This window comes from Rhamphochromis sp. 'chilingali' (assembly GCF_963969265.1).
Source record: "Rhamphochromis sp. 'chilingali' genome assembly, chromosome: 12".
Taxonomy (NCBI): Eukaryota; Metazoa; Chordata; class Actinopteri; order Cichliformes; family Cichlidae; genus Rhamphochromis; species Rhamphochromis sp. 'chilingali'.
In genome coordinates, this window is record NC_137939.1 from 29734532 (window position 1) to 29762087 (window position 27556).

General features: G+C 37.5%; 2 protein-coding genes and 1 long non-coding RNA gene across 3 annotated transcripts; 1 reads left to right on the forward strand and 2 right to left on the reverse strand.

Annotated features, from left to right (window-relative positions):
• Positions 1-57: 57 nt before the first annotated feature.
• On the reverse strand, positions 58-6512 carry LOC308407030. The gene is made up of 3 exons (XR_013973623.1): positions 5712-6512; positions 4292-4391; positions 58-4128 (listed from the first exon to the last, which is right to left on the reverse strand). It is a non-coding gene; the product is annotated as an uncharacterized lncRNA (long non-coding RNA).
• Positions 5539-16292, forward strand: ormdl2 (ORMDL sphingolipid biosynthesis regulator 2). The gene is made up of 4 exons (XM_080898409.1): positions 5539-5640; positions 10893-11066; positions 14466-14617; positions 15729-16292. The coding sequence occupies exons 2-4, from the start codon at positions 10893-10895 to the stop codon at positions 15862-15864; spliced, it is 462 nt and encodes a 153-aa protein (XP_080754535.1). The 5' UTR covers positions 5539-5640; the 3' UTR covers positions 15865-16292.
• A 1583-nt stretch (positions 16293-17875) lies between these two features.
• On the reverse strand, positions 17876-25722 carry nemp1 (nuclear envelope integral membrane protein 1). The gene is made up of 9 exons (XM_080898402.1): positions 25566-25722; positions 24516-24637; positions 24099-24315; positions 23936-24008; positions 23752-23845; positions 23535-23649; positions 21624-21849; positions 21157-21333; positions 17876-19455 (listed from the first exon to the last, which is right to left on the reverse strand). Exons 1-9 carry the CDS (start codon positions 25672-25674, stop codon positions 19296-19298), a joined length of 1293 nt encoding a protein of 430 aa, XP_080754528.1. The 5' UTR covers positions 25675-25722; the 3' UTR covers positions 17876-19295.
• Positions 25723-27556: the final 1834 nt, after the last annotated feature.

The following is a 27556-nucleotide window of genomic DNA, read 5'->3' on the forward strand; positions in this document are numbered from 1 at the left end:
CAAAACAGGCCATTTGCATGACTCAACTGAGCAATTGCTCTTCACAGAATAAATTCAGATCCTCCAAGTGAAGACATCCTGTTTTCAAGGATTAAAAAACAATAAGTCTGTGAACTAAGAACATCAAAGTAGCTGGGACCTTCCTGTGAATTCACAAGGTTCCTTTCAGGTAGTCCAGTCTTCCTACACAGTCCATTCATGTGAGGCTAACTGGATGTGAGGTAAATAAAGTACATAATGTGTAGAACAAAGTACGGTATAATCAAATGAATGTATGACTACATGGTTAAATGTGGCCACTTCATACTACAGTATAAAGCATTCTGGGTAGTCAGAAAGTCTAGAAAAGACTATGAATGTCAGTTCACTCCATTTATGTATTATTTTTAATTTCATGGCAAAATTAATCAATGCCCACGATACCATAGAAGCTAACAGTATAATTCTGTAGTTCACTGGTGGCTTTGTACAAAAAAATAGACAAAGATATAGCTCAGAGTTACAAATGGAAAACATACTGAGCTGCAAGACCCGTTTGTAGAAAACATGATTATATTATTCATCTCTATAGTAGAAAAGAGGAATACAAAGGTTACCTAGTCATAGTTTTAAAGTAATTTCCAATACTAGCTTCATAATACTTTTACACTAGACTAATATTTCATCTGCTGGCAGAGTGGTTTAGTTTTACTGCATAAAACACTGTCAGCTATGAATATTTAAAATTCAGTTTCACTGCGTTCCTAAACAGCACTAAAAGTAAATATTTATGTAAAACAATAAATAAGAATTTGGGGTTAATTAAGGCAAGGCAAGGCAAATTTATTTGTATAGCACAATTCAACAACAAGGTGATTCAAAGTGCTTTACAGAGACATTAGAAACAAAAACAAATAAAAAGCATGATTTAAAATTGATTAAAACAAGCAAACAAACAAACTAACTAAACACACACATTTCACACCTGTTCGCGCAATCTGAACCCTTATCGTAAGGGGAGCTACCAGTCCTTCTGTGGACGAGCTACTTTCTATTTTAAATTCCCTGAATTTAAAATACTCTCTAGACCCAGTCTAGACCCAGTTGGGGAGCTACCCAGAGCTCTAATCCCACACCTGTTCGCGCGATCTGAACCCTTATCGTAAGGGGAGCTACCAGTCCTTCTGTGGACGAGCTACTTTCTATTTTAAATTCCCTGAATTTAAAATACTCTCTAGACCCAGTCTAGACCCAGTTGGGGAGCTACCCAGAGCTCTAAACCCACTTAACAAACAAACAAACAAACAAACAAACAAACAAAACAGTATATAAAATCAAAACAGATAGAATCAGAACAGTAGATAAAATCAGTAGTTAATGTAAGTTTTGAAATTTAAGCTTAACAAACAAACAAAACAGTATATAAAATCAAAACAGATAAAATCAGAAATAGATAAGATCAGTAGTTAGTGTAAGTTTTGAAATTTAAGCTTAAAAGTGTGGATTTGGTGCTTTATTCAAATGCAGCTGAGAATAGGTGAGTCTTCAACCTGGATTTAAATAAACTGAGTGTTTCAGCTGATCTGAGGCTTTCTGGGAGTTTGTTCCAGATATAAGGAGCATAAAAGCTGAATGCAGCTTCTCCGTGTCTGGTTCTGACTCTGGGAACTGATAAAAGACCGGATCCAGGTTAAGGGTGATTTGGACAGATTTTAACGTCCTGCTATTACAACACAAAACAAAAATATATAAATGTATTAAAGAGGATGACTTATTTGAAGGAAGTCAAGTGAATTTTGATGACACCTGACGATTGCATTCAGTCGATGATTTCTTGAAAGGGAAAAAAGTTGTTTGTGTACCGACTATAGTTTCCCTTAAAAAATAAACAAACTGAATTACCGAGCACTGTTGATGAAAATATTACTGATTAAAAATTATATATTGGAAATACTTTACATATTGTTAGAATTAATATTTGAAGCCTTAGTATCAGAGCTAGCCTTCTTGCCTAGTAAACAAAAATCATTGGTTATAATTTAGGTCTTTTATCTTAAAATCTGTGAATTTTAGAAATGATATAATTTGTTATAATCTTTGGCTGCCATACATGAATTGTCTATTAAATATTATTCCCACACATACTAAATTATGATTTCTACAGGCATCCAAATCTACCTTCAAAGACCAAACATCCAAATATCTTAGGGACTTCCATCAATCATGCTGCAGTAACTTTAGCTACATTCCCAAGATTCCACATTAATAAAGCCAGGAAACCTTCCATTTTTTTCCTATTTCTTTTTGTTTATTTTGTTTTACAATTCATATTAAATGTACTTTTCCCCCCCCTTTTTTTCAATATTTTGACAAGCTGTGAGGAGGGAATTTTTTTATTAAACACGATGAACTGAGATGGAATTACCCTCATCTATTTGATGTGAAAAGGTCATATCATGTCCTCCTGAGAACTGAGGAAATCTTTCGGTTTAACTCTTTTGTCCACTACAGAGGACATAATGAATAGACTGGGTCTCAGAAGGACATGATCATATCATATTCTGAACGTGTAACCTAAGCCAAAAACTTTTTTGGAAACATCTGGGTGGTTTGAACAGCAGATAATTATCATTGGCTTACACTAGGTTAAGTACTTTTTTGTACAGTTCCGTTCATACTTAGTTTATAGTTTTTTGGTCATAATAGTTCATGTAATCATGTTTTTATCATTATGAATTTGAACTCAACTTTCATTTCTTTACTGTAAAAACAACGCTCTTACCAATAGATGTGTGACTAGGTATTTGTCATGTCATGGCTTCCATCCTCACTTTAGAAAGACCCACTGTTATCATATGTGTCCTGTCCAACCCAGAATGGGGGAAAGATTATTACCTTATAAAACCACCTGAGAAATGGCCAATCAACATGCTAATAACTGAAGTTGCAATGGGCATGATGCATTATTTCAAAAATAAATAAATAAAATTAAACGAATAATAAAAGAAGGCTACTTCTTACAGATTTTCTGATATGCACTAGAAATTGAATTATATTCTTGTTGTTGTTTTAGAGGTTGTTTGGTGTTCCTTTTAAGATGCAGTGGGTCACATCGACATGGTCCTTTGGCTCGTATTTTGCCTGTATATTGTTTATTTGATAAATGAGAGAAGGTACTTTTGGCTGCTTTCTTGGCCCAGAAGCTAGCTTGTGACCCCCTGGGGATTTCTAGCAAATGTGTTATTCACTACACCAGCAAGTGTTATTATTTTATTGTAACGTTGGTCCAATATGGCTGTAGTTAGCATGAATCCTGAAAAGAGGGTTAGAATATCTCATCTGACAACATTCAACCAGTTCATGAACCTTTTGTTGTTGATCTGGTGTCGGCACATATGAAGACCCACTGATATAGAGTCTGTTGAATACTTTTCTATTGCACGGGTGATAATTACTTGGTTTGGATGATCTAATATCATGTTCCTAAGATAGAGATGATGATAAGAAGAAAATTTACTGGTTTCATCATGTTCACTATAATCACTTATGTAATATATTTGATTAAAACTAGCTTGTGTCATTTTCCTCTGCTTTTCAAAGTCAACTTCCTCTTTGATCCTTAACCACTACAACATGTCATGTCACACTGATGAGAACATTATAGTGACTCTAGTGGCTTAACAAAAACATTCCACTATCAATCATCGGACAAGAAAACCAAACCTAGTATTACTGTGCTTTTCAATCTTATGTTCCCTAAATTCACCCCATTTGTTGATTGTTAGTGTGAGAGTTATTGTTAATCTGCAGAGGATATTGTGCTGAATATTTAGATTAGTGCATACAAACTCACTACATACTTTATTAGTACACCTTGCTAGTACTGAGTCAGAGCCCCTTTTGCCTTCAGAGCTGCCGTCTTTGTGACTGAGATTCAAAAAGTTCCTGGAAACATTTACAGATTTTAATCCATAGTGACAGGATAGCTTAATGTAGTTGTTGCAGATTTATTGGCCGCATATCCATGATGTGAAAACCTTTTATTTCACCACATTCCAAAGATGCTCTACTGGCCTGAGTTCTGGTGACTGTGGAGGCAATTTCCATGCAGTGAATCCTGCTGGAAGCAGCCATCAGAAGATGGGTACACTATGGTGATAAAGGGGTGAACATGGTCAGCAACACTACTGATTCAGAGTGTGTTTAAATGATGCTCATCTTGTACTAAGGAGCCCAAAGTGTAACAACAAAATATCCCCCACACCATTACATTACCACCACCCTGAACTGCTCATAGGTTTAAGTTATTTACCCTATTTTTGACCCCTCCAATCCATCTGAAAACCTTTTCCAATCTTTCATCATCCAATTTTGGCAAGCCAGTGTCCAGCAGGCAGCAGGTAACAAGATCCCTAAACAAAAAGAAAAAGAGTCACGAGGGAAACTGACAAACAGTATGACATGAGAAGAAACTGAGACAAAAGTAAACACAAGGAAATCAAGGAAAGTGGATGCTGGAGAGCAACAAGATACGGCTAAAACTAATTACACAAGACAAGAAGGTCAAACTGAACACAAGGCACAAAAAAATCATGACTATCAAAGTTAAACAGGAAAATGGATACAGGGATCTTAACTATATACAGGGAACACAAGGGAGGCAGGATAAACTACAAGAAGGAATACAACACTAACAAACTGCTACCATGGGGGAAAAAAACAAGATGGCAAATCAAACTGCACGAGTATATAATTCACAAACTCAACTTACAAAAGAGAAAACAAATGCTCTCCGATAATAGGCAATAAAAGGCATAATAATAATTCAGAATAATTATAGGAAGGCAAACTTAAGAAACCAACTGAAGATATTTAATAACAAACAGAATGTGAAAGCTCAAAAACCACAAAACTGTGTAAGATGACAAAGTGGTTATTTGAGTCACTGTTACCTTCCTCTCAGCTTAAAGGAGCCTGACCGCTATCCTATAACTTCTGGCATCAAGAAGGAATTTACCCACAGAGCTGCTGCTCACTGGATACTTTCTGTTTTTCAGACCATTCTCTGTAAACCCTTGAGATGATTGTGTGTGATAATTCCAGTAGATCAGCAGCTCTGGAAATACACAAGCCTGTTTGGCACCACATCAAAGTCTGTTACCTTACCTTTTTTCTGAATTTTGGCGCTCTGGTCGTCTTGACCATTTCTACATGCTCAAATAACGCCGTTGCTGCCGTGATTCTTAATTACATTGATGTGTTAAGAAGCAGTGGAACAGTTGTACCTAATGAAGTGCCCAGCGAGTAAGTGTATAAAGGTTTTTTTTGTTTGTTTTTTTTGTTTGTTTTTTTGTCCATGTGCGTTCCTGAAAGATGATCTGAAAGCTTCTGCATGCCTGCAGCCACCCTGATATCTAGGTAGTTATATGGGAATTAACAGTAGCACTAAATTGTGGCCAACACATTTACTGGGGCATCTCGGGAATTTCTTGGACAGCTGATCTTTAGTGTACCTCTCACAGTTTTCCCCTTTCACCTGTTTACCTGCCGTTGTTAAAGACAGGCTGGAGTTTTGACAGAGGAACCAGTCCAGCTCAAGCGAAGGCGGGGTTAAGAAGACAAAACAAGGAATTTCCTGGTGAGCTACGACAACACAGGAAGGTAAAGTTTTCTCCGGTGAAATGTAGCGCTTTAAATCTAGAAATACCACACGAGCTAGATTTGTTACTCACCGCACGACGGAATCGGTTTACGTCCTCAGTGCTTACGTATCGTGTGAAACGATTAATTGTAATTAAAGTACATTTAAACTGGTGTTAGCTTGTCAACCTGTAGGTAGCGGCTGTTAGCTAGCCCGCGAACGTCACGTGACTCGTATTTAGTTAAATAATATACTCGAAAAGTCTGAGCATTTTCTGAAAGGTTGTCTGTGTTGTTCTTGTGGTATATTTAACACTGTTCGAGTCTAAGGAGTCTGAAAATTGCGGTGAGACGACTGAATGTTGGCCCACTGATGTTGGGGACGGCTAAAAGAGGAAGCGTGTGTTTTGGTAACCAGAAGAACTCAGTCGGGTGGAGTCATTTTTCCCATAACCTCAACATGCTAGTTATGTTGACCACATCTAGCATGATAAGGCTTTGGTGCATGTGCTTTGTTGCATCTACTTTGAGAGGAAGCGTGTATTTTGGCAGCGAAACAAAATTCATAATAAGTCATTTCCCCCCCCCAGCACTTTTTCCCAAAGCCTCATCATGCTGCTTACGTTGACCACATCTAGCACGATAAGCCTTTGGTGCATCTACTTGAGAGGAAGCGTGTATTTTGGCCACCAACACAAAATTCGTATTAAGTGTTTCCCCCCCCAGCGCTTTTTTCCAAACCCTCATCATGCTAGTTGAGGCTTTGGGGATTGTGTGCATTTGAAACTGTCATGCCTGCATGACTTTGAGACATCTGCACCAACAAAGTGCTGTGTTTGCAATGTGACATATACTCTGAACTTCTTTAATTTAAATTTTAAATGCCCCTGCAGAGCATGTTTAAAAAAAAAAAGAAAAGAAAAGAAAAGAAAAAAGATTAACGCGAAAGTTGCACAAGAAAGCCCACTCTGGAAACTAACTGGAAGTTAACGAGATTATAAACAAAAGGCAAATTGATACACTTGACTGAAATGTCAAAGTAGGGTTATTCCATCTCAAATCGTCACTTTTTTTGTAATATTTCTTTGTTAAATCAGCTCCGATTTGAGATTGAGATCTAAGGCAGTGTTTGAACATGGATATATAAAAAATAAGACAAAGGTTTGAAATGCTCACTCGCCTCTGTTACCTTGAATTAAGATCTCTGATTTGATAAAATACATTTAAATATCAAGTAGTCCTGCAAAGTCCTACATGAATCAAAAATCACTTTGCAAAAATTAACTAGTGAGAACCTCTGAATGGTATGCAGTTGAATTTCGCAATAATGCAAAATAAAACTTTTTAGCATAAAAAAGGTCACAGAAATGAAGACAATGCTACTTTCATTCAACTGTCATTGTGGATTGAGCAGTTTTATTAGAATTCTTGCAGCACTTATTCTTGTACAAAAAATTACAATCAGTAATTACATTCAGTTTGATGGTAAAAGAGGCTAGTGAACATTTTTTACTTCTATCTTTAAAATTTTTGAGAGATTCATGTTCAAACATTGCTCAGGTTTGAAAGTCTGAATATGCTAGAAGCATGTTAACGAGCCATTTAGCTGGCTTTGTAGAAGATGGAAAGTTTTGGGGGTTTGTTTTTTTCCTACCAGAAAACATTGTATAGCAGGTTATTAATAATTTGTCACATCTGAACTTGAATTTGAGCCAGACATCAGCCAGGTTGGCTGATACTACAGGTCAGTGGAGAACAGTTTGAACTGTTAGGAAGGCAACAATAACTTAAAAAACAAGTTACTACATCCAGAAAAGCACCTCTGAATCCACAACACGCAGGAAAACAGACAAAGACACGCTGTGGAAGAGAGCTGGGGATTAATAATAACGAATAATTAAACACAGAGAGGTGTTGCTGGTGTTTTGGTGTGGGGGTGTTTTCATGCCACATTTCGGTTAATTTGTGCCAACTGATATGGTGGCTCTGACAGGTCAGATGCACTGCAACCTAAAAAACACCAGTGAATAGCAAAATGCTGCAAAAGCACACAAAAACACAAAGGTTGAATAAAGCACAACAGAAATTGAAACCAAAAAAAATCCAACTTGTAAAACACAAGTGTTTTGGGGAAGACAAAATGACAGAACAATTGCGAGATTGAATTCCAGTGCTTTTTCTGTGCTTGCGTAGAATTTCTCTATTTGCTGATCTTTTATTATGTTGTGTTGCATTCGACCTCTCAGGGTCGCTGTAACAGAGCATCATTTAAATGACATAAGCAAAAGAGAATGTACCCCTCCTCTGATAGCTGCTTCCAGAAAAGCTGAAAAGAATCTCCAACTGTTTTTTTTTTTTTTTTTTTTTTGAACACAACAAAGTTCAAATGGCCTCCAGAGTCACCAGATCTCAATGCAAACACCAGCTTTGGGATGTGGTGAAAATGGAGATTAACATCATGGATATGCACCTGACAAATCTGCAGCAACTGCAGGAAGCATCACGTCGGTATGAACTCAGGTCTTTGAGGAATATTTTCTAGCACCATGCTGAAATTAAGCCACAAAGAATTAAGGCAGTTCTGAAGGTGAAAGGGGTCCAACCAGTATTCGAAAGGTGTGCCTAATAAAGTGAATGGTACATGAATAAAGTGAAACCAAGTGAAGGGTTTTTGTATGTGAATAGTTCATATAATGTGAGCATTTTCAGGACTTTTTACAGCTTAAACAAAGAGGAACATTTGGATGATGATGAATGTGTAATTTGTTTGTAGTGGTCTATCTTGTTTCAGATCAGATTGGGCTGTATAGGGGCCATAAACCACTGCTTGAAATTTAGACTTCAAGAAAGAGGGACTTCCCCCAATTAAATGCCTCCCACAGGGGGGATTTCTACACTTTGGTGGGTTATAGCCAGTTCTAGATATAATACAACCTGAAAAAGACTGATTTCAGAGGTTTCAACAGATAACCGATAACCTGAAGCTTGTGGATTTGAGTCATTGTTGAGATATTGGCTTCTCTGAGATGACCGAAAAACTTTTTTTACCAGTGCTACTGTAAGTGAGCTAGCTTACTTCCAGTAAAAGGAAATAATTAATGAGTGTCCACTAAAACAAAATAATTTCACAGAGCATCTCTTCAAAGGCAGGGAGAAAAAAAGTGTTAATAAGATAAGCAGATAAGCTTCTTTACACATTATTAGGCTGTTCTTGTTCTTCGATGCCATAAGTAACTTCTAATTGAAAAGTTTATACTTGTTACCTGTATGTGACCACAGTTAGGGCTGTGCAATATGACCAAAATCTCATATCACGATATAAGAATTCTATCGTCCGATAACGATATAAATCACAAAAATGTACCATTTTCTGTAAATTCTGTGAATCTCGGGCAGCTCGACTTGCGTGAAGTGTTTCCAGCTGCGCGTCATGTACCTGGAGTCGAGTGTTTTAACAGATGCATGAAACGATATATTTTTAGACATAAGTTGTAACGGCCGCCGTTTTCTTTGTGAGTATTTATTACACAGCGTGCTGCGGGGAAAAGCCTGTTCTAACGTTTGAGTCTAAGGTTTATTTTTTAGCACCTGTCGGCTCTTTTTTACTTCTCATCCGTAAATAATCTGCTCTTTCACGTGATTCAGTTTATTTTGAAAAGTCTCAACAGGATCTTGAGCTTTATTGTGAAAGGTTTATGTGGTACATAAACACGCGGACACGCGATGGTGTTACCGTCGTTGTTGCTAACCACAAGGCATAAAAACAGGCGCTTGTCCGTCTGTAGTGTGGTTATATTAAATATAAGAGAAAGAGAGAACTTTAAGAAATTAATATAGCCACTACAGGGACCATCAAAACGGTGAAAAAATATTGCCATAAACAGTTTATTTTGCAATACCACGAAACAAACGATAGCGTAAAATGAAACATAGACGTTTGTATATCATCATCCGATATATATCGTTATATCAAACAGCCCTACTTGTTACCTGTATGAAGTTGACTGGGCTTAATATTATTAGATTCAGTTAATTGTGTGGGGGATTTTCCCACATTATAAGCGCTATATTTGCAAGATTACGTCACATACAGTTTGCACAGTCCTGCACTGATGAACTAAAATTAGTTTGATAGCCCTGCTTCTTTTTATATGAATGAAATGAGTAGCTAACATGACAGAAAACATTTCCATGAAAAAATATGGACCCACTCCTTACCTCCTCAAAATCAGCAAAATATCTTTCTAAAATAATTTAAGCATATTATGAAAGCATTTAAAACAGTCACAGACCCTTGGAGGTCATAGAGGACATAGTGGGAGGGTAAACATTTTGTACTTTTTAATTGGTGTGTAATTTTATCTCTTATATTGAAGAAGTTATAAAATATACAAAAATAATTTGAATTAAAATAAGGATTTCATCTCTCTCCCTACTTAGCATACTTCATGCTGCTGTAACTTGGAAAATGTTGATAGTATGAAAGTAACATTTTGCACGAAATGTACTAAAGTGATTGTACAAAATGAAGAAAAAAAACCAGCTGATTCTGACAGGTCACGTGGGATTGTTGTTGGTTTTTTTTCATGGAATGGCCCAGAATAAATTAAAAGTATTATTCACTGATTTAACTTCCTTTTAGCTGCAGAGCAGATCAAGATCTTGACGTTATTGTTGTCTATATGAAAGGTACAGCAAGCAAAACTCAGGAACAAACAATGTACTGAGCTTGCGTGCAAAGGTTGTAGTCACTGCTGTAATGTAAAGCTTTTTGAAGCTTTTGTTGCATAAACAGATACCTTTGTTGCTAATAGGCATGTTGATGTGAAGATAAGATTTACATTAGGTATCCCAAATATCTGGAAATTCCTGTGTTACACAAGCCAAACCATTAAACAAAATCTATAATAAAATAGCATAAATAAAGTAGACTAGCTGAAAAAAATAAATACAATATGATGAGCTCAAAAATATAAAAATGACCTAAGAGAAAAAAGTTCTGTAAAATATAATAAAGGAGATAAATGAATGAAAATTTAAATAAAATAATAAAACGCAACGTAAAAAGATGATTCGCAATACAGCAACAAAACAAAAAGCAACTGAAATTAGCCACTGTTATAAAATTACTACTGTTTAAATTGTCCAAGTTTCTGCTTGCTTACGTCTCGAAGCTGGAACTCTGTGGGGTCAAATGTTTACATTTGAGTGCTTCTGAAGCATGTGGGTTTTTGTTTGGTTTTTTTCCATTTACATTTTCTTTCCTTTTCTAGATGAATGTGGGCGTCGCTCACAGCGAGGTAAACCCCAACACACGGGTGATGAACAGCAGAGGGATATGGCTTACCTATCTGTTGCTCACTGTCGTCTTACACATCGTCCTGCTCAGCATCCCTTTCTTCACTGTCCCGCTGGTCTGGACACTAACTAACGTCATCCACAATCTGGTCAGTAAAGCCTAAACAGCTGTGCTGTGTAGAAATGAACATTTTCATGCAGTTCATCAGTTCATTTTTCTTTTTTTCATGAGCCTAGTTTCAGTTTTTATTTCAGTTAACTAAAATCTTTTTCCACACTTAGTTTCAGTTTTTACCTTTCAGCCGTAAAAGGTTGATGGGCTTCCGGATGGGCAGGCAGCGTGGACACGAGAGCTTCAAATTGATGGTGTAGCTACTAAAAATCTCTGACAAGTTCAGATCTCAGGGACCTCAACCTACAGGTCAGAGGTCAAGTTTTCTGAGAGTCTTCTGAACATGATGGTCGTGTCCAAATTCATGGGCTGCATCCTCCTGAGGACTCGCCCTTCGCGGTCTACGTGGGCGAGGTCGTCAGAAGGTTGGGTAGGCCGGAAGTAAACGGCTGTGAAATTGGACGGTCTAGCCTTCAGATTTGTGTCGCCGCTGTCTCGGTGGAGTTTAATAAACTCAGCCGTCTGCTCCTTGCTATCTAAAATATAACAGGACACTGGTGTAAATTCTCGACTATCTCACACTTCTGTTTAATCAGTTTTTGGTTTGACGTTTATTCAGCTGTGTGAAAACCAAGGAGGAACCCACCCGGGGGATTAATAAAGTTTTATTTTATGTAACCTAATAACTTTAATCTCAGCCAAACCAATTTACTCACGAACAAATAAAACACTGAAAAAAGCCAAACAAGAACATTTTTAGGTTATCTAAGTGACTTATATATTACGTTTAACCTGAGTAGCGAAAGACCGCGATAATCTGAAAAATGATCTGCCGGGAGTTTGCTGCTCTCGGCGGCTCAAGTGACCCTCGAGCCCCCGGCTAGCTATCGAGCTGGTGGATAACAGACGTCTCCGAAAACGTCAGAGCACTTTTGCAAATATGCGATGTCTTGATAAACTGAGCAGATATTTGAAGTTTACAGACCCACATTCTCGCCTGAAAATATGTTAAACATTTATTTTGTGACCCAGAGTAATAAGAGTAATATTAAAAACTTAGTGGCCGCCATTGTTTTATAACTGGAATTGGCTGCGCAATGAATTCTGGGATATGATGGGCCACGAAGGATACACCTGACCCAACCTTTAAATTCAGGGAAAAGGAGGACGCATTTGTCGGTTGCATTCGGAGGAGTGTACGACTTTGGACAGCCTTCGTCGCGTCGCTGTGATGTAATCGGCCTACAAATGCAGCCCATGAATTTGGACACGACTGATAACTGTGGGACAAGTCGACATAGGATTTTTAAATTGATACAATAGTTGTGTACTAGGAGTCTGAGCGTTATCACTGGCAGTTGCTAGTATTTGTAGTCTAGCAGGTGACAGGTATAGATACAGATAATATCAGAATCTAATCTGATTAATTCATAATTTAGCTTCTATATTTTGTGAGATCATAAAAACATCAAATTATTAAACAATGCTATTACACTAAACTGACAAATAGATGACAGTAAAACCTTTTGGTATATGACGTCAAAGACAGTGGACACTTGCATATTTAATCAGCTTTTCTTCAGTTTTATCATGACTTGTGCTGACATGTTTTTGTGTGGCACCCCCGCCTAACAATATTGCGTGATCCTGGGATGTTATTCCATTTTACATGCTGAAAGGTGGCATTGTCTGTTTTACTGTAGGGTGCGTATGTGTCGTAAAATATCGGTTTATCTGTTTTCAGGTGAAAAGAAACTGAAATTGTGGTCACGCTTTCATTTGCATTTAATCTGCAGATCAGCACACAGCACTACTTTCCTTAACACCTCCCTCCCCCAATATCAGTAAAGCGTGCTGGTGTCCAGAGTTAATGAGAAAAGTACAACTTTGTGAAGTACCATGATCTTGGTTGTTCATAACAGTGCTAAACAGTTTATCAGAAGTCGTCTGCTTCAGAGATAAAATTTTTTTGATTTTGATATGCTAAATTCAAATCATGTACAGTTGTTATTTTTTTTTAAATTTTCACCAATTTGCTGCTTAGATGAGTTTTACTTATAAATTGTAAGCTTATGTCTTCTCATCTGTTTATAGTTTTATATATTAATACAGTTATGTCCATAATTTGTTGAGTTAAGACTCAGTTTTTGTAGTTTTCTCTGTACACCATCACAGTGGATTTGAACTCAAACAGTGATTGAAGTGCAGACTTTCTGGGGTTCCAGAAAACTGCATTAACTGTTTAGGAATTGTTGCAATTTTTATACATAGTTTGTGGATGTTTCCGCAACAAAACCAAATTATTTATCGCTGTAAAGCCCGAACCATTAAGTACTTGCCAGAATATTCAATCGTTTTGAAACTGGAGTCTTTATTGATTCTTCTGAGAATTTAAAACAAAGCTGAATAAAAATGTGCATTATGAGTTTTAATTTGGATATTTTTTTACTACACCTGGCATTTTCCGATCCCTGTAGGATTATCCATCACACTGATGATGTGTGATGGATAAAGAGATACGAAAGAATTCAAATGTGATGCACTCTGCATTACAGGGTTAAGAGTGAAGGGGATCAATAAAAGAAAGTATTTACTTAGTACTAAGTTTACATGCATTTCGCTGGTACAATTTCCATTATTTACAGTACTTTATACAGCATATTGTGAAAGAAAACTAAAAAAATTACTTGTGAGATATTTTATATCTAATATTTTAATATGCTTTAAGAAAACATGTAACTTTACTGTGTGGCATTAGATTTCCTGCTACTAGAAAGGTCAAATCTAAGGTCAGAGTGGAAGTTGAAGGGTCAAATTTCAATGTCACATTTGAAATCTGTATAAGAGCCCAACTTCATCAACTTTAGATGAATAGTTTAAGAATAATAATTTGGTCTAAGAGGCAAGCTGGTAACATATCATTTAAAACTGGAGCCAACCAATGTACAGCATCATTTTCAGTTCCAGTGACTAAAAATTAGCGAACATTGGCAATTGTTTCAGAATCATTTTGGCTTTACATCAGTATGATTGAAAATCTAAAAACCAGCTGAATTGCTGCTGTTGTTGAAAGTGTATTAGTTGTTGTTTTAATATCTCAGGGAAGCGCTGTTCTTTAAAAAACAAAACCAAAAAAACCACCAGTTTTGCAGTGCACATCAGACAAAATGTATGTTGTTTTTCTTTTCCCACGGTTTATACCTTCAGTGTGGTTTGCACCTGGGGGAGGTAATTTTGCTCTCCACAATACTGCTCTTACATGTCAGAGCTGGGAAAATTTGTTGGGTCACTTCCAGGGTTAATGAAAACATCAGCTCTCCGGGCAGTGACTGAAATGTCTCCTTGATTCGTCGTTGCACTTGAACTTGCATGGAGTATTACTTCTTCTTCCCCCTGATAATGTTTGTAGATGACTGTTGTTATGTCTCCTCTGCAGGTGATGTACCTGTTTCTGCACACAGTGAAGGGCACTCCCTTTGAAACACCAGACCAAGGCAAAGCCCGTCTGCTCACACACTGGGAACAGATGGATTACGGCGTCCAGTTCACATCTTCACGCAAATTTCTTACCATCTCACCAATTGTTCTGTAAGTACATACACTGTTCACAACAGAACGTCACAGATAGCTTACAGTTTCACTTTCATTAGGATGAGTAATTTAACATGTAAAGGTTGCATAACTGCTGTATGTTATTTGACAACAATTTAGGCTTTTAACCGCTTTTTAAAGGATTTGTTAACAGTGATCAGCCGACAGAAACAGAAATATCAGCCCAAATAGCGACTGGCTACCCCAAGAATTACCCGTTGCCCTTATCAGTGGATAGAAAGTTAAACTTTGCTATGTTCTTTAGCCAACATGAGTCCTACATGTGTTTGTGTAAAGTAATTAAATTAAAAAGTAGTCTGCTTTTATAATAAATAAAAGATTTGGCAGTTTAATAGTTCTCCAAAGAGTAAAAGTAAAAAAGTACACCAGTTTCAATATAATTTTGACTGCAGCTGAGCAAATTAGTAAGCCAGCAGGGATGGTAGTGAAAGCAAGTGAAAGCAAACAAATCTGTCAACTCACTGTTAAATCCCCTGTTTTATTCTGTGACTGTTTTTTTTTTTTTTGTTTTTTTTCCTTTTGGATTTCAAAACCATAGTTAGGGACGCTCGGGAAAAGCAATTTGCATGTATTCATTCATGCTAACCACCGCTACTGAGGTTCAGTGAAACTAAGAGGAAAAGGTCTGAGGTGATAGACGTAGGCCGGTGATTCCCAAAGTGTGGGCTGTGAAGGCATGGACGATGGGGCATGAGAGGTCATTTATAATAAATGCAGTTTTTTTAAAAACATATATATTAAATATATATATATATTATATGATTTTTATAGTAGAGGTTAAACTTGTATGATCCCCTTTTATAGGTTGAATCCAATGATAATTCTTTTGGCTTTGGTTCCAGAAGTTTGTTAGAATTTTTTTCTTTTTGTTTTTAGATTTGTAATTTTGTTTAAAATTGTTGTGATGAATATGAGTTTCTGGGATTGAGGTTGGCCAAAAACTGAAAAGCTAAGGCCAAATATTCTCAGCCTGAACTTTCTGTGTGTCATGTACTTTTGTTTTATCATGTATTTGTGTGTGTGTTATAATCCTGAAGAATTCATGTTGATGCTGATGCTTTCTTTCTCTCACTCTCTTTCTTTACAGATATATTCTTGCAAGTTTCTACACAAAATACGATCCTACGCATTTCCTCATCAACACGTGCTCGCTCCTTAGCGTCCTCCTCCCAAAGCTGCCTCAGTTTCATGGAGTACGGATATTTGGGATCAACAAGTACTGACAGAACACTGGATTTTAAACTTCAACACTGGACTGTTTCAATTTTAGAGGCTGCAAAAGAAGAAAATCTGTTTAAATGGTCTGAACATGTACACATTGTTTGGAGTATTACATGAAAGTTGCTTGCAGCCTGGTGAAAGTAAATGCACTGCTGCTGTTTAATCAAAGTAAACGATGACATTCCCGATGTAAAGGCCAGACATGTTTGCTCTTGTCTTGGAGAAAGAGCATATTTATAACTGCACTGCTTTCACGTGTAGCTTTTCTACAGATGTTGGTTGTTGTCATGAATGTAAATGAATATTTTTGATTCATGTTGCAAATGGCACTTGAAAGTTTTCTTTTTCTTAATTTACTATGAAGGATTAACATGCAGCATGCATTTACATGCCCATAATAATAATAAACATTTTGCCATGATAAACATAATCATGTAATGTTTGATTCAACAGCAGGGTTATCTTTATTTCACAGAATCTAGTGGGAAAAGTGCAAAATCCCATTGTACAGAGGTGTGCAGGAATCAAATCCTGCCAAAATCTCTATTATAAATGATCAATTGTAGGTCAGTGTACAAGCTCCGGGGAAATCCAGACACTTTACATGAAGCAGCCATGTGGGGGCCATCACAGAGATTGCAATATACTCGTATATCCAAGGGATTCTCCCCCTTCCACATGCACCGTGGTCGCGTTTGCATTGCAGCGAGGTTTCCCTGTTTGTGACGTTCTTTGGGGAAGTTAAAAAAGAAAAAAGAGCGACGTGTGAATGTGATTACACTGCCAAACAGTGCCTGGGAAACACATGCAAATAACGCCAGCTGTTTCAAACAAGTTGTGTAATCGAGTGTAATCATTTGCAAAAGTGGTATTTGGGTTGTTCCCTGTCTCCAAATGTTGTGAGGGCAGACGTATAATGTAAAGAAGCCAGAGATGGAATGCACAGGGCAGTCGGGTTTAAATGTCAAAATGTCCCCAATACATCAGAAATGGCTCACTGAAACTAGAGAGTGGGAGAGAAAGAATGAATACAATGTTTTAGCTCTAACGTATACTTAAAGCTGCCTGATTGAAGATAACACTGTGTGGCTTTAACAGCAAGTTAGGTCCACTGCAGTTTTTCCCTGTTCTGTTTCCACTTTCAGTTTATTGTGAACTTAGTAAAACCTTGAAGATACGTACCGTATATTTAAACGCTTGACTCAACATTGCATATGTAATGCGAGTGTTTGCCAGTCATGACTGGATTACATAGAAGGTTGTGTGGCACGATATGTCGGAAGTAATGCGAAGATATGAGAAATGTCGCACATTCTTACTTTACAGCTGAGTGGTGGTTTCTTTGAAGTTAAGGTCATATTTTAACAGATTTAAAGATGCCCCTTTAAATGCGAACACCAGCGAAAATCATTTGAAAGATGCGTGTTTCAAACTGAAAATACTGTTTTGCTTGTTTTGTTTCTAGATAAGTGAGGAACAACAGAAGATATCGTGTCTAAAGTACATTTGAATCTGCATACTGGACAAATGAATCACTCGACAGAAACAACAAAAACAGTTTCTGCAAATGCTGTTTGATTCAAATCACTCCATTGTTGTCTGCAAAGTGGGTTTGCTGCTATGACAGGAGTTACCAAAAGAAGCATCAATGATTTACAGATAGAATCTACTTATCCAATTCAGGGTGACTGAGGGGCTGGAGCCCATTCCAGCTATCCACAGAGCAAAATATGCTACAACCTGGGCAGGTCACCAGCCTGCTGCGGGGCTAACAGCAGGCAGGTTAACTAGTGTTAACCCAACACCACTACATGTCTTTGGACTGTGGGAGGAAGCTGGAGTGCGGGGACAACATGCAAACTCTACACAGAAAAGCCCTGCCAGGTGCAATCCACCACCTGATTTTATTTTCAAAAAAAATGATCCGATCTTTAGTAAATCAGTTGTTAAACCTGTTGAAATGTGACCTAGTTGTCAAAAAGAAGCAGGACAGAATTGGGCTCCGACATCAAATTGGGGGAAAAGAAGTATTTTATTAAAACAAGCAGGTCCTCTTAAAAGATTCCCATGCTAATTTCATTCACCGAAGTCATGGCATTTTGACCAGACCACCAAACAAACCTGGCACCAACACAGCACCACAAAACTGCTGTGACCAAATTCAAACCGAAATGTGGGTTGCTTCCTAAAAGGCATCAAGGTAGAACTGGCTCTGTACCAGGACGGGGATAGAGCTGGTAGAAAGGCCACCTACTAAACAAAAGTGAATAGAAGTAAACCAAGAAAGACAGTAGCACAACCTAAATAATCAAGAATTATAATCCACACTCACACCATATAACCGAATGCTTACATTATGCCTGCTTTTTTTTTTTTTTTAAAAAAGGCCGCTTTATTCCCCTGCGAGTGACCCCAAATCCTTGTAACATCTAGTCACTGCTAGATGACTAAAATTCAAATTTTACATTCACAGGTATCTGGCATTAGGGAATACACAATTTTCCCTTCTAGAGGCCTGTTTGACCGGGGGCTTTACCTACATATGGTAATATGTCATTAATGATGACACGTCATGTGTTGGTGTGATGGAAGGATTGTTCAAGCGCAACACAACAAAATGTTTTATATGATAAATAAGTATTGTTATTGCATTACTCATTTTCATCCAGCCCGAACTTGGCCCCTCGAAATCTTCCTCCCACTGATGCCAGATGCTGCTAATAAGAGTTCATTGCATCCTTGAACTTGTCTCTCTGATACTACAGAGTCTTTACTTTTAAAATAAAGGTGCTTGACATGACAATTGTGTCAACCGGCACTAAACAAGAAAAATAACTTCTTTTCTTTGCATCAAAGGCATATGATAAAACCATGCTGACATTTACAAAACTAATATTAATATATATATATCTTTATTCAAATTACTTGGGGACACTTCTACTGATGGTTTTTGTTTAAAATGAATGAAATAAGTCAAATTTAAAAAATGACATCTCTTTCTCTTCCCAAGCAGGAAACTAGAGTAATAACTGGTAATAGTGATCTACAAGCATAGTCTCATTACATTCCACAGCAGAAAATCCAATTAGAGCCAAAGGCTGTAAACAAAATATGTTTAGAAAACTGAAAACTTATCTGGGCCACAACTGGGCACAAAGAAACCTGCAAGTCTCAGCTTTCACTGTCTTTAAACCTCTCAACAGAAATCTTAATTCCCTGAAATAAAGAAGTATTACACATTCTTTGACAGTACTTTGTTTACTTTGCCTGTGGTGATACAAAATGGCTCTTTATCCTGGAATTCAGGGATGCCGCTAATCCCGTCTCCAAAGAAGCCATTTAAAAGTCAGTCTGGACGGCCCTGGAGAGCTGGTCTCCCATCACCTTTCTGAAAGGCAGTAATAAGTGTTTTTGTTTCCAACACTGCGCCGTCTCACTCTGGTTTCATCACAGGTACAATATCGTCGTCATCTTCGTCGTCTGTATCAAAGAGTTCATCCTCAAAGAAAGATCCTCCAAAACCGTATTCCTGAGCATGGACGGACACCTCGTTAGGCATCAAGTGTGGGGAGCCTTCGACAAAATCAGCAAACCTGTGGGTAAGCATGACGACATCGTGGACCAAAACTGAACCAAAGCATGCTGCAATACTTAGTCTTTGTTATACATGTCTCTCTCTCTCTCTCTCTCTCACACACACACACACACACACACACACACACACACACACACGCACACGCACACGCACACGCTAGTTATCCCTTATTAATGTCAACCTCCTGTTTCTGACCTGTTGCCAATTAACCTAATTAGTTGCCAAATCCTAAAGTACCACTTACTTTTCCAGCCTTTTTTTGCCCCATCTCAACTTTCTTGAGACATGCATTTTATTTCACGAAATACTGAAATGTCCCAGACATTAAAATGTTTAAATACTTGATTTTTTCATGCTCTGTAAATACAATAATGGTTTATAATGACTGCATTCAGATCTTTATTCATTTATTTATTTACATTTTACACAGGACAGGCTACCAATGTACCTTGTATTTAAACCCTTGACTCAAAATTGCAAATGTAGTGTGAGTGTTTGCCAGTCATGACTGGATTACATAGAAAGTTTTGTGGCACGATATATCGGAAGTAATGTTAAGATATGAGAAATGTCGCACATTCTTACTGAAGTTTAGGTCATTTAATAGATTTAGTGACGCCCCTTTAGACAGGAAAACCAATGAAGATCATTTGACAGATAGGTGTTTCAAAGTGAAAATGCTGTTTTGCTTGCTTTTCTTCTAGATAAGTGAGGAAAAACAAAAGATATCATTCATAAAGTGCATTTGAATATGCATACTGGGAAAATGAATCACTCAGCAGAAACCATGAACTAAAGCAGTTTCTGCAAATGCTGTTTGATTCAAATCATTACTTTGGTGTCTGTAAAGTGGGTTTTTCAAATGTTCTTCCCCCAGGTTTGTTGTCTAAAACATTATTGCACAAGCAGTGCAGAAAAGGCTTACTGATAAATAAGCTAGATAGAAAGTTCTTATATGATTTTAGCAATATTTGTAATGTTTCTGGCATAAAGTAGTAATTTTGATGGTTGTCATTTATCCAGACAAGAAGCCTAATATTTGTGACACTAGCTGATTTATTGCAGTCTTTGTATTGCAGATATTTTTTTCCAGATTTTAGAAATGATCTTAAAAAAAACATGGTTACAGCAATTTACTGTGTGTAATTAAGGGGTGTTTGTATTATAAACCGTGTCTAAAGCAGTCAGCTATTGGTGATCAATATTGTTTCCCATTAGTTTTGTATAGATGATTTCAGAAAGTTGCAAGGCAATAATAAAAATGAAAACTTAAAATAAATTATTTTATAAGAAACATAACTGAATCAGAAAACAATTAGTAGATATAACACTCCTCTCTTTATTTTAGGATTAGGGGGAAGTTAAGCCAAAATTGGCATTGAATCATATCTGTTATTAACCTCTGTCTCTCTTCCACAGCATGTCTTTTATCCTGTCTTCCTTCTCTCACCCCAACCGGTCGCAGCAGATGGCCGCCCCTCCCTGAGCCTGGTTCTGCCGGAGGTTTCTTCCTGTTAAAAGGGAGTTTTTCCTTCCCACTGTCGCCAAAGTGCTTGCTCATAGGGGGTCATATGATTGTTGGGTTTTTCTCTGTATCTATGAAGCGCCTTGAGGCGACTTTTGTTGTGATTTGGCGCTATATAAATAAAATTGAATTGAATTGAATTAGCAAATGACAAATGTACGAGCATAAACCCACCTTTTTGGAGACTGAATTCTAGAGACTGTCTTCCACGGGCTGAACTCTGGGCTGTTACAATATTTCCGCAGCTCCTCCAGAGCCCGCCGAGTCTCTTCCTCAGCTTCCTTCTGATACTCCTCCTCAGTCAGCAGGCGTCGTGGCTGTGGCTTCCAGTAGATGTACTGCTTGATTTTTCTGCAAAAAGAGTATTTTCATGGCTTAAATAAATCCATATTATATGAACTTAATATGACTATTGTTCTTTATTCTACAACAAGCACAGTATCACTACTTTTAAGTTCAGCAGTTCACATAAAATAATTTACCGTGTTAAGAACATGCAATAGAAAAGTGTTTTTCTTCATTTATTCTGTGAAACTAAGTGTGTGTTTACCACAGAAGTCAGATTATACTGCCTGTGGAACAATTATCCACAGTACACTGTGCTCTTACGCCACCTTGTGTCAGCATTTTAAAATGCATACCTCCATGCAGCAACCAGCAGATAGACTGGGTACCCCAGGTTTTTGGTAAACAAAGCAGCTACAATAAGAGCGAAGGCAACTTGCTGAATCTGAATTCCTAAATAAACCAGGAGCAGACCAAAGAGCTGCAGGGTCCACGACAGGATGTTAATGCTCTTCTCATCAACCAGAGGGCCATAACGGTAACACACAGCAAAGCTGATGAATCCCACAATTGCTACATAACCTGCCAAAAAAAAAAAAACCAAGCACACAAACAAAGAGAGTGAGAGTGAGATGTTTTTACACTGCATTAAAAATAGTTAAATCACTGCAAAGTTATGTACCAAATGCCCATATGCTTTACTTTTAGAACAAAGTTTTACAATTACAGCCATTTTTATACAATTTCCCATTTTCAAATGCTATGAAGTAATTGGATTATTGAGAAAGCAAACAGTTTCATGGCCAGGTCAAACCCATTTCCTCTGGTTCAATCTGGTTAACAACAAGGAGCAAACCGCAGGTTACCGTCCAGAAAAAGAAAGCCAGATGTCAGTGTGTCACAAAACATTTAAAAGTACTTGCAGAGGCTGCCAATGGAACTGGGTCACTAGTGTTTATTGATGCTGTGATTGTTGATAGATGTAGCAAGATGATTTCTGAATGTAAAGGGTTTTCCTTTTTGCTCAGAAACTGGTAAGACAGATCTTCACAGTTAAAATGATAGTGCCCCACAGAAAAAGTTTTTCAACACAAAGAAATTAGATATTCATCAGTCACCTGATTTCAAATTAAAAGACCATGCTTTTAGTTACTGAAGAAAAAACCTGACAAACAAGCAGCAACTGGAGACTGCTGCAGTAAAGATCGAACAGAACATCTTAAGGGAAGAAACACAGCATTTGGTGCCCCCATGGGTTCATGGAACATCCAAGTATTATACAAAATTGTTATATATTTTTTATTTTTGTTAGTTTGTCCAATTCTTTCTAAGCCTCTGAAAATGGAGAAATGCAAATAAAAATTGCTGTAATTTCTAAACAGTTAAAACAATAGTTTTCTTAAACTCCATGAATTAAAGTTTAAAGTCCCTACTTCAATCACATAGTGATCATTTGCTTTAAAATCAAACCGTCACTGATTTTGCAGCTGCAAAATGACAAAATACTGGTAGCCGCCAGTGCAACCCCTCAGCCTCATAGTAGATACAAATATTTCCCAATCCTACATCATCTTGTGCTCAAATTATTAACATTCACAAGATTTTCAGAAAACTTGACCTCTGACCTTGCCCTTGAGGTTGAAGTCACTGAGATTCAAACTTATCTGAGATTTTTGGTAGATACAGCTATCATATCCATGTTTACATTCGTATGTTGCCTTGTTCTCACATTCACCTACCCCACCCGCCCAGTGGGGTGATAACAATGACAAGTGCGTCACTACCAAAAGAACATATGGACCCAAGTGAAAACTCCTCCATGACCGACGAGCTGCTTTGTTGCTTAGGTTATATTTTTAACAGTCTAAAACCCTAAATAATTCAAAAATAATGCTTGATTTTTATAAGGTTAAGCGGACATGTAGAAAGTTATGGCTGATTAATTATCTATCACTTTAAGTTTTGATTAGCGGAATAATCAGAAGCTGTAAAAATATATGTATGTGTGTATATACGTGGCAAATCTCTGTTAACGAGATTTGCCGCGGTGACTCTGTTAATGAGTCACCGCGGATCGCCCCTTTTAACATGTTGGCGCCGTCCAGCAATCGTTAACAGAGATTTGCCGCGTTAATGCAGTTATGGCGTTAACGTCATTTTAACTAGATTAACACTGACAACACAATTTATTTTTTTTTAAATATTAGGATATTTGCTTTGGTCCTCAGTTATCAGCTAGTCACAACCTGTCCATGAAGAGTCTGTACCTAATGCCACATGCCAGTGCTCTCGAAGAATAATGCTGAGGTTCCTGAACACAAGCTGGATTGCGTACACAGAGAATGACCAGCCTCCAACTATCAACACATAAAAGGGGCTTTTCTGTGTGAAGGAACAAACACAAATGGTATAAATATCAAACATATTAGAGATATTCAATATTTTTAAAAAACTTGGATTTTGGATAAAAATTAAAAACTTTACCTTTGGTAAAAAGCGTGCCAGAATGAAAAAGAGGATTATGAGAGAGGCAATCATGCCAGTGCTCATACCGGCAGAATAGAAGAAAGCCTGACTCCTTCATACAGGTGGTGAAAAAAATATATCAATTACTATGATAAACCCAACAAACCTGAAAAAGAAACTTTAGTCCGTGAGAAAAAATTACCTGCTGAGTGAGTCTGCAAAGAAAAACAGCAATGCTCCAGCGAGGAATAACAAGAATAGATATATATCAAACTCTGCAAGGGAATGAAGAACAGTAAAACACCCATATTTTAACTGCCAATAACCAGCAAATTTGTTTTATTCCATACCCCCATCCCACTTACTGCGAATGGGTTTGACAGTGTATTGCGCATTGCCAATAGGATCAACCTTGAAGCACGTCTTCTTGCTGAACAGGCTGACGTTAATAACAGTCTCATTGTGCTTCTCTCGCAGCAGGCTCTGGAACCAGCCCCAAAAACTGAAGCGATCAAGCTCCTGCAGCTCCTCCTCACCTTCCACAGTGTCCACCTTAAACACCTTTGAACTCCACACTTTGACCTGTCAGATATTGGTAATATTATATCACTCACAAATTTAATCCAGAGGCTCTTTTTAGCTGACTGTCAAGCTGTAAATAAAATTTGAAGTATGTTAGAGTAGATTACATTAGACCACTAAAATACCCAAACTGAGGGATGATTTTAAAGAAAGAAAGGATTTCAGTATTTTACCAGTTGTGGGCTGGCAGATTCACCTACTTGAATTCTTGTCCATGTCTGCCTCCAGGTTGGCAATACGGTGTTTCTGTAACAGAACCGGTTGGATCCTGACATGACATACTCGTCACCATCCCGCAGATTAGTTATTTCATGTTCTTCACCTGGGATGCATGCCAATAAATAGTAAGACTGCAACTGCCATTGTACCTTATAAGCAATATTGTTTGTGCAAGAATAACCTTTGACCAGAACACATTTGAACTCTCATTGTTTACAGCATTTACAGTATAATACAAACATTATAAAAAAATTGTAGTGACTGTAAATCCCAAGAAAAGACAAAAACCTGCAACTATATCAGTTCACACTTAATGTCTCTAATATTTCACAGTGCTATGGCCCACCGGGTGTCAGGGTACCCAACATAGTTGCCCTTTAATTTTCAAAAAAGTACTCAATTACCCATGTGTGGTTGAGACTTTTTATTTTATCATTATTATTAATGATTTTGTTTGCTGGTAGGGATGTTCTATATGTTTTCACACTGTTGCATTATCCGCTAGTTATGTTACAAAATATAGCAAATGGTAGTGTAATAATGGAAACAATGCTCATTATTTAAACGACACACGGCAAAAAATACTCAGTTTTTCTCAGGAAATATTTCAGTTTTGGGACAGAGTTAATAATAATTTGCATTTACTTTAAATTATAGGCTAAGCATTCAAGTTGTTTCCGTTAAGGAAAATATACAAGTGTTAACTGCAACCTCTTTTCGGGCAAGTTCATGCAGGTTTCTAGGGTTTCGGTTCGACAAATTTAAACCTAACAAATCTGAAAGAGCTGCATAAATAATGTTTAGTCTAATTTATTATTTATACGAACACACAACCGGAGCCAGGGAATAATCAAGATGTAGGAATCTTAGAAAATAGCCACCAATGTTCACCATACAATAACCTTTCTGCGGTCTCACTGACTCAAAGACTGAACACAAGCTAACAATAATTAGCCTGAGCAAAACCAGTTCGAAATATGCCCCCGTGTAACTCGCGGTGTATGTTTCTGCTTCACAAGACCGCTTCTTACCCGTATCCTGTTGTGAGATTTGAGGTAAACACATAAGGAGCACCGCAAGAACCATGAATCTAGCGTTTGCTGAAATAAAACCGTTTATGATTTTCATGCATCCCGCCATGATAATTCCACTGTACCCCGCCTCTAACGCCTTGTCCCGCCCCTTCCGTCTCCGGAGAACTCGGTTGAGTCGCAGGCCGATCAGCCAATCACCGCGTTACACTGGATCGTTCGTCATCGTTTTTAGAGTACGTCTCTTTATTTTCCCGAAATCCACTCCTATTTGCCCTGTATGTCTGCTGTACAAACTGAACTGGAATGACTAACAGTTCACTTTACAATTTCAAATAAAGTTATAAAAAATCTTCCTTAAATCCACAAGAAAAATTGTTTTGATAGTTAGAAGATGTTTTATTTTTTAGATAAATCATTTAAGTATTATGTTCCAACCCCCCCCCCCCCCCCCCCCCCCCCACAATACTTAAATTACTTCACTGAAGATATCATTCAAGTTCATATGCATGTGAAATCAGATGAGCAAATACACAAAAATCTGAACTCCACAATGCCCTGCACAGCTCAGGGTAAAGAAGGCTTTGATTAAAAGATAGAATTGTGTTATTCCTACCCAGTATATTCTTAAGTCTATGGGAGAATTCACATTCATTGTTTCAGTATTAATATAATCCTTGCTGTGGTCAGTTAATGATTTGTAAGAACATGTACTGCTGTTTAGCCTTTTATGTGGTCTTGTCTGTTTTGTATTATTGCACAGGACCGACTGATCTCCAGAAAGAGGAATCTCAAAGTTTATGAAAGAGGTCCAGACAAAGAATTAAACATAAAGCAATCGCCACAATTCAATATCACATTGAATACATTAAATTATCTAATAGATTACATTAGTCTGATCAGGAAGGCTGGCTCTGTGGTCAGCATGAAGCTGGACACTCTGGTGACAGTGGCAGAGAAAAGGACATTAAAAAAATTGCTGGACATTATGGACAATGCTGGGCATCCTCTGCACACGGCCATAGACAACCAGAGGAGTCTGTTCAGTGGCAGGTTGCTTCTCCCAAAGACAAGGACCAACAGACTTAAAAACTCCTTTGTCCCACATGCCATCAGACTGTTTAACCCCTCTCTGGAGGGGAGAGGGAGAGGAAACAGGAGGACAAAGTAGGGGGGAACAACTAAGCTGTAGTGCCTCTTCACTGTGCAATACTTTTTGTTAATATCCAACGGTGCAATAGACTTCAATACTTGAAATGTGCAATTCCCTTCTATTCTTATTCCTATTTATTCTATTTATCCCTTTTGTATATTTTATTTATATATGTCTCTGTATTTATATATGTGTATATAATGTCTCTGTAAAGCACTTTGAATCACCTTGTTGTTGAATTGTGCTATACAAATAAACTTGCCTTGCCTTGCCTTGCCTATATATAGTACTCTGCTCACATTCTGCAACTTCTGTCAGTTCTGTGCTATTGGAAACCGAATTTCCCACCCGAGGGATTAATAAAGTTTTATCTAATCTAATCTAATCTAATCTAGTCTTGATACAGCCTGTTGCGATGATGTTGTTTATTATATTGCTCTCTCTTTTTTTGCTTGTTTTCTCTTTTATCTTTCTCAACAGGTGATCCAGGTGATTGATATATGTTTTTTCTGTCTGTTTGTTTTGTTGGTTTTTGTTTTTTTGCCTTTATCACCGTTCCTCTCCCCGCTGTTTTTCTTTCCCTGCCTCTCTTTCTTTCTCCCTTCTCTTTCCCCCAGTCATGTCTGTCCCGTGTGTAGCAAGTGAAAATAAAATAAAATAAACAATAAAAGCAAAGGTGAATCAAATAGACCAATAGAGCAAGGCCGGGATGGTCCATTTGGTAAAGTAAATCCATTGGGCATCTTTCTTTGCCTTTAGACAATAATTCTGGTTGGCAAAAGAACCAAACGGGACAGGCAGAAAGAAAAAATAAAAAAATTAAAGCTTCAATATTAAA

Coding starts and splice junctions, on each gene's coding strand:
- nemp1 (XM_080898402.1), bottom strand. CDS start 25,674: ATGGCGGGATGCATGAAAATCATAAACGGTTTTATTTCAGCAAACGCT. Junction 23,846..23,935: donor TTTGCAGACTCACTCAGCAG/GTAATTTTTTCT, acceptor ACCTGTATGAAG/GAGTCAGGCTTTCTTCTATT. Junction 23,650..23,751: donor TGGCACGCTTTTTACCAAAG/GTAAAGTTTTTA, acceptor TCCTTCACACAG/AAAAGCCCCTTTTATGTGTT.
- ormdl2 (XM_080898409.1), top strand. CDS start 10,893: ATGAATGTGGGCGTCGCTCACAGCGAGGTAAACCCCAACACACGGGTG. Junction 11,067..14,465: donor CTAACGTCATCCACAATCTG/GTCAGTAAAGCC, acceptor TCTCCTCTGCAG/GTGATGTACCTGTTTCTGCA. Junction 14,618..15,728: donor ACCATCTCACCAATTGTTCT/GTAAGTACATAC, acceptor CTTTCTTTACAG/ATATATTCTTGCAAGTTTCT.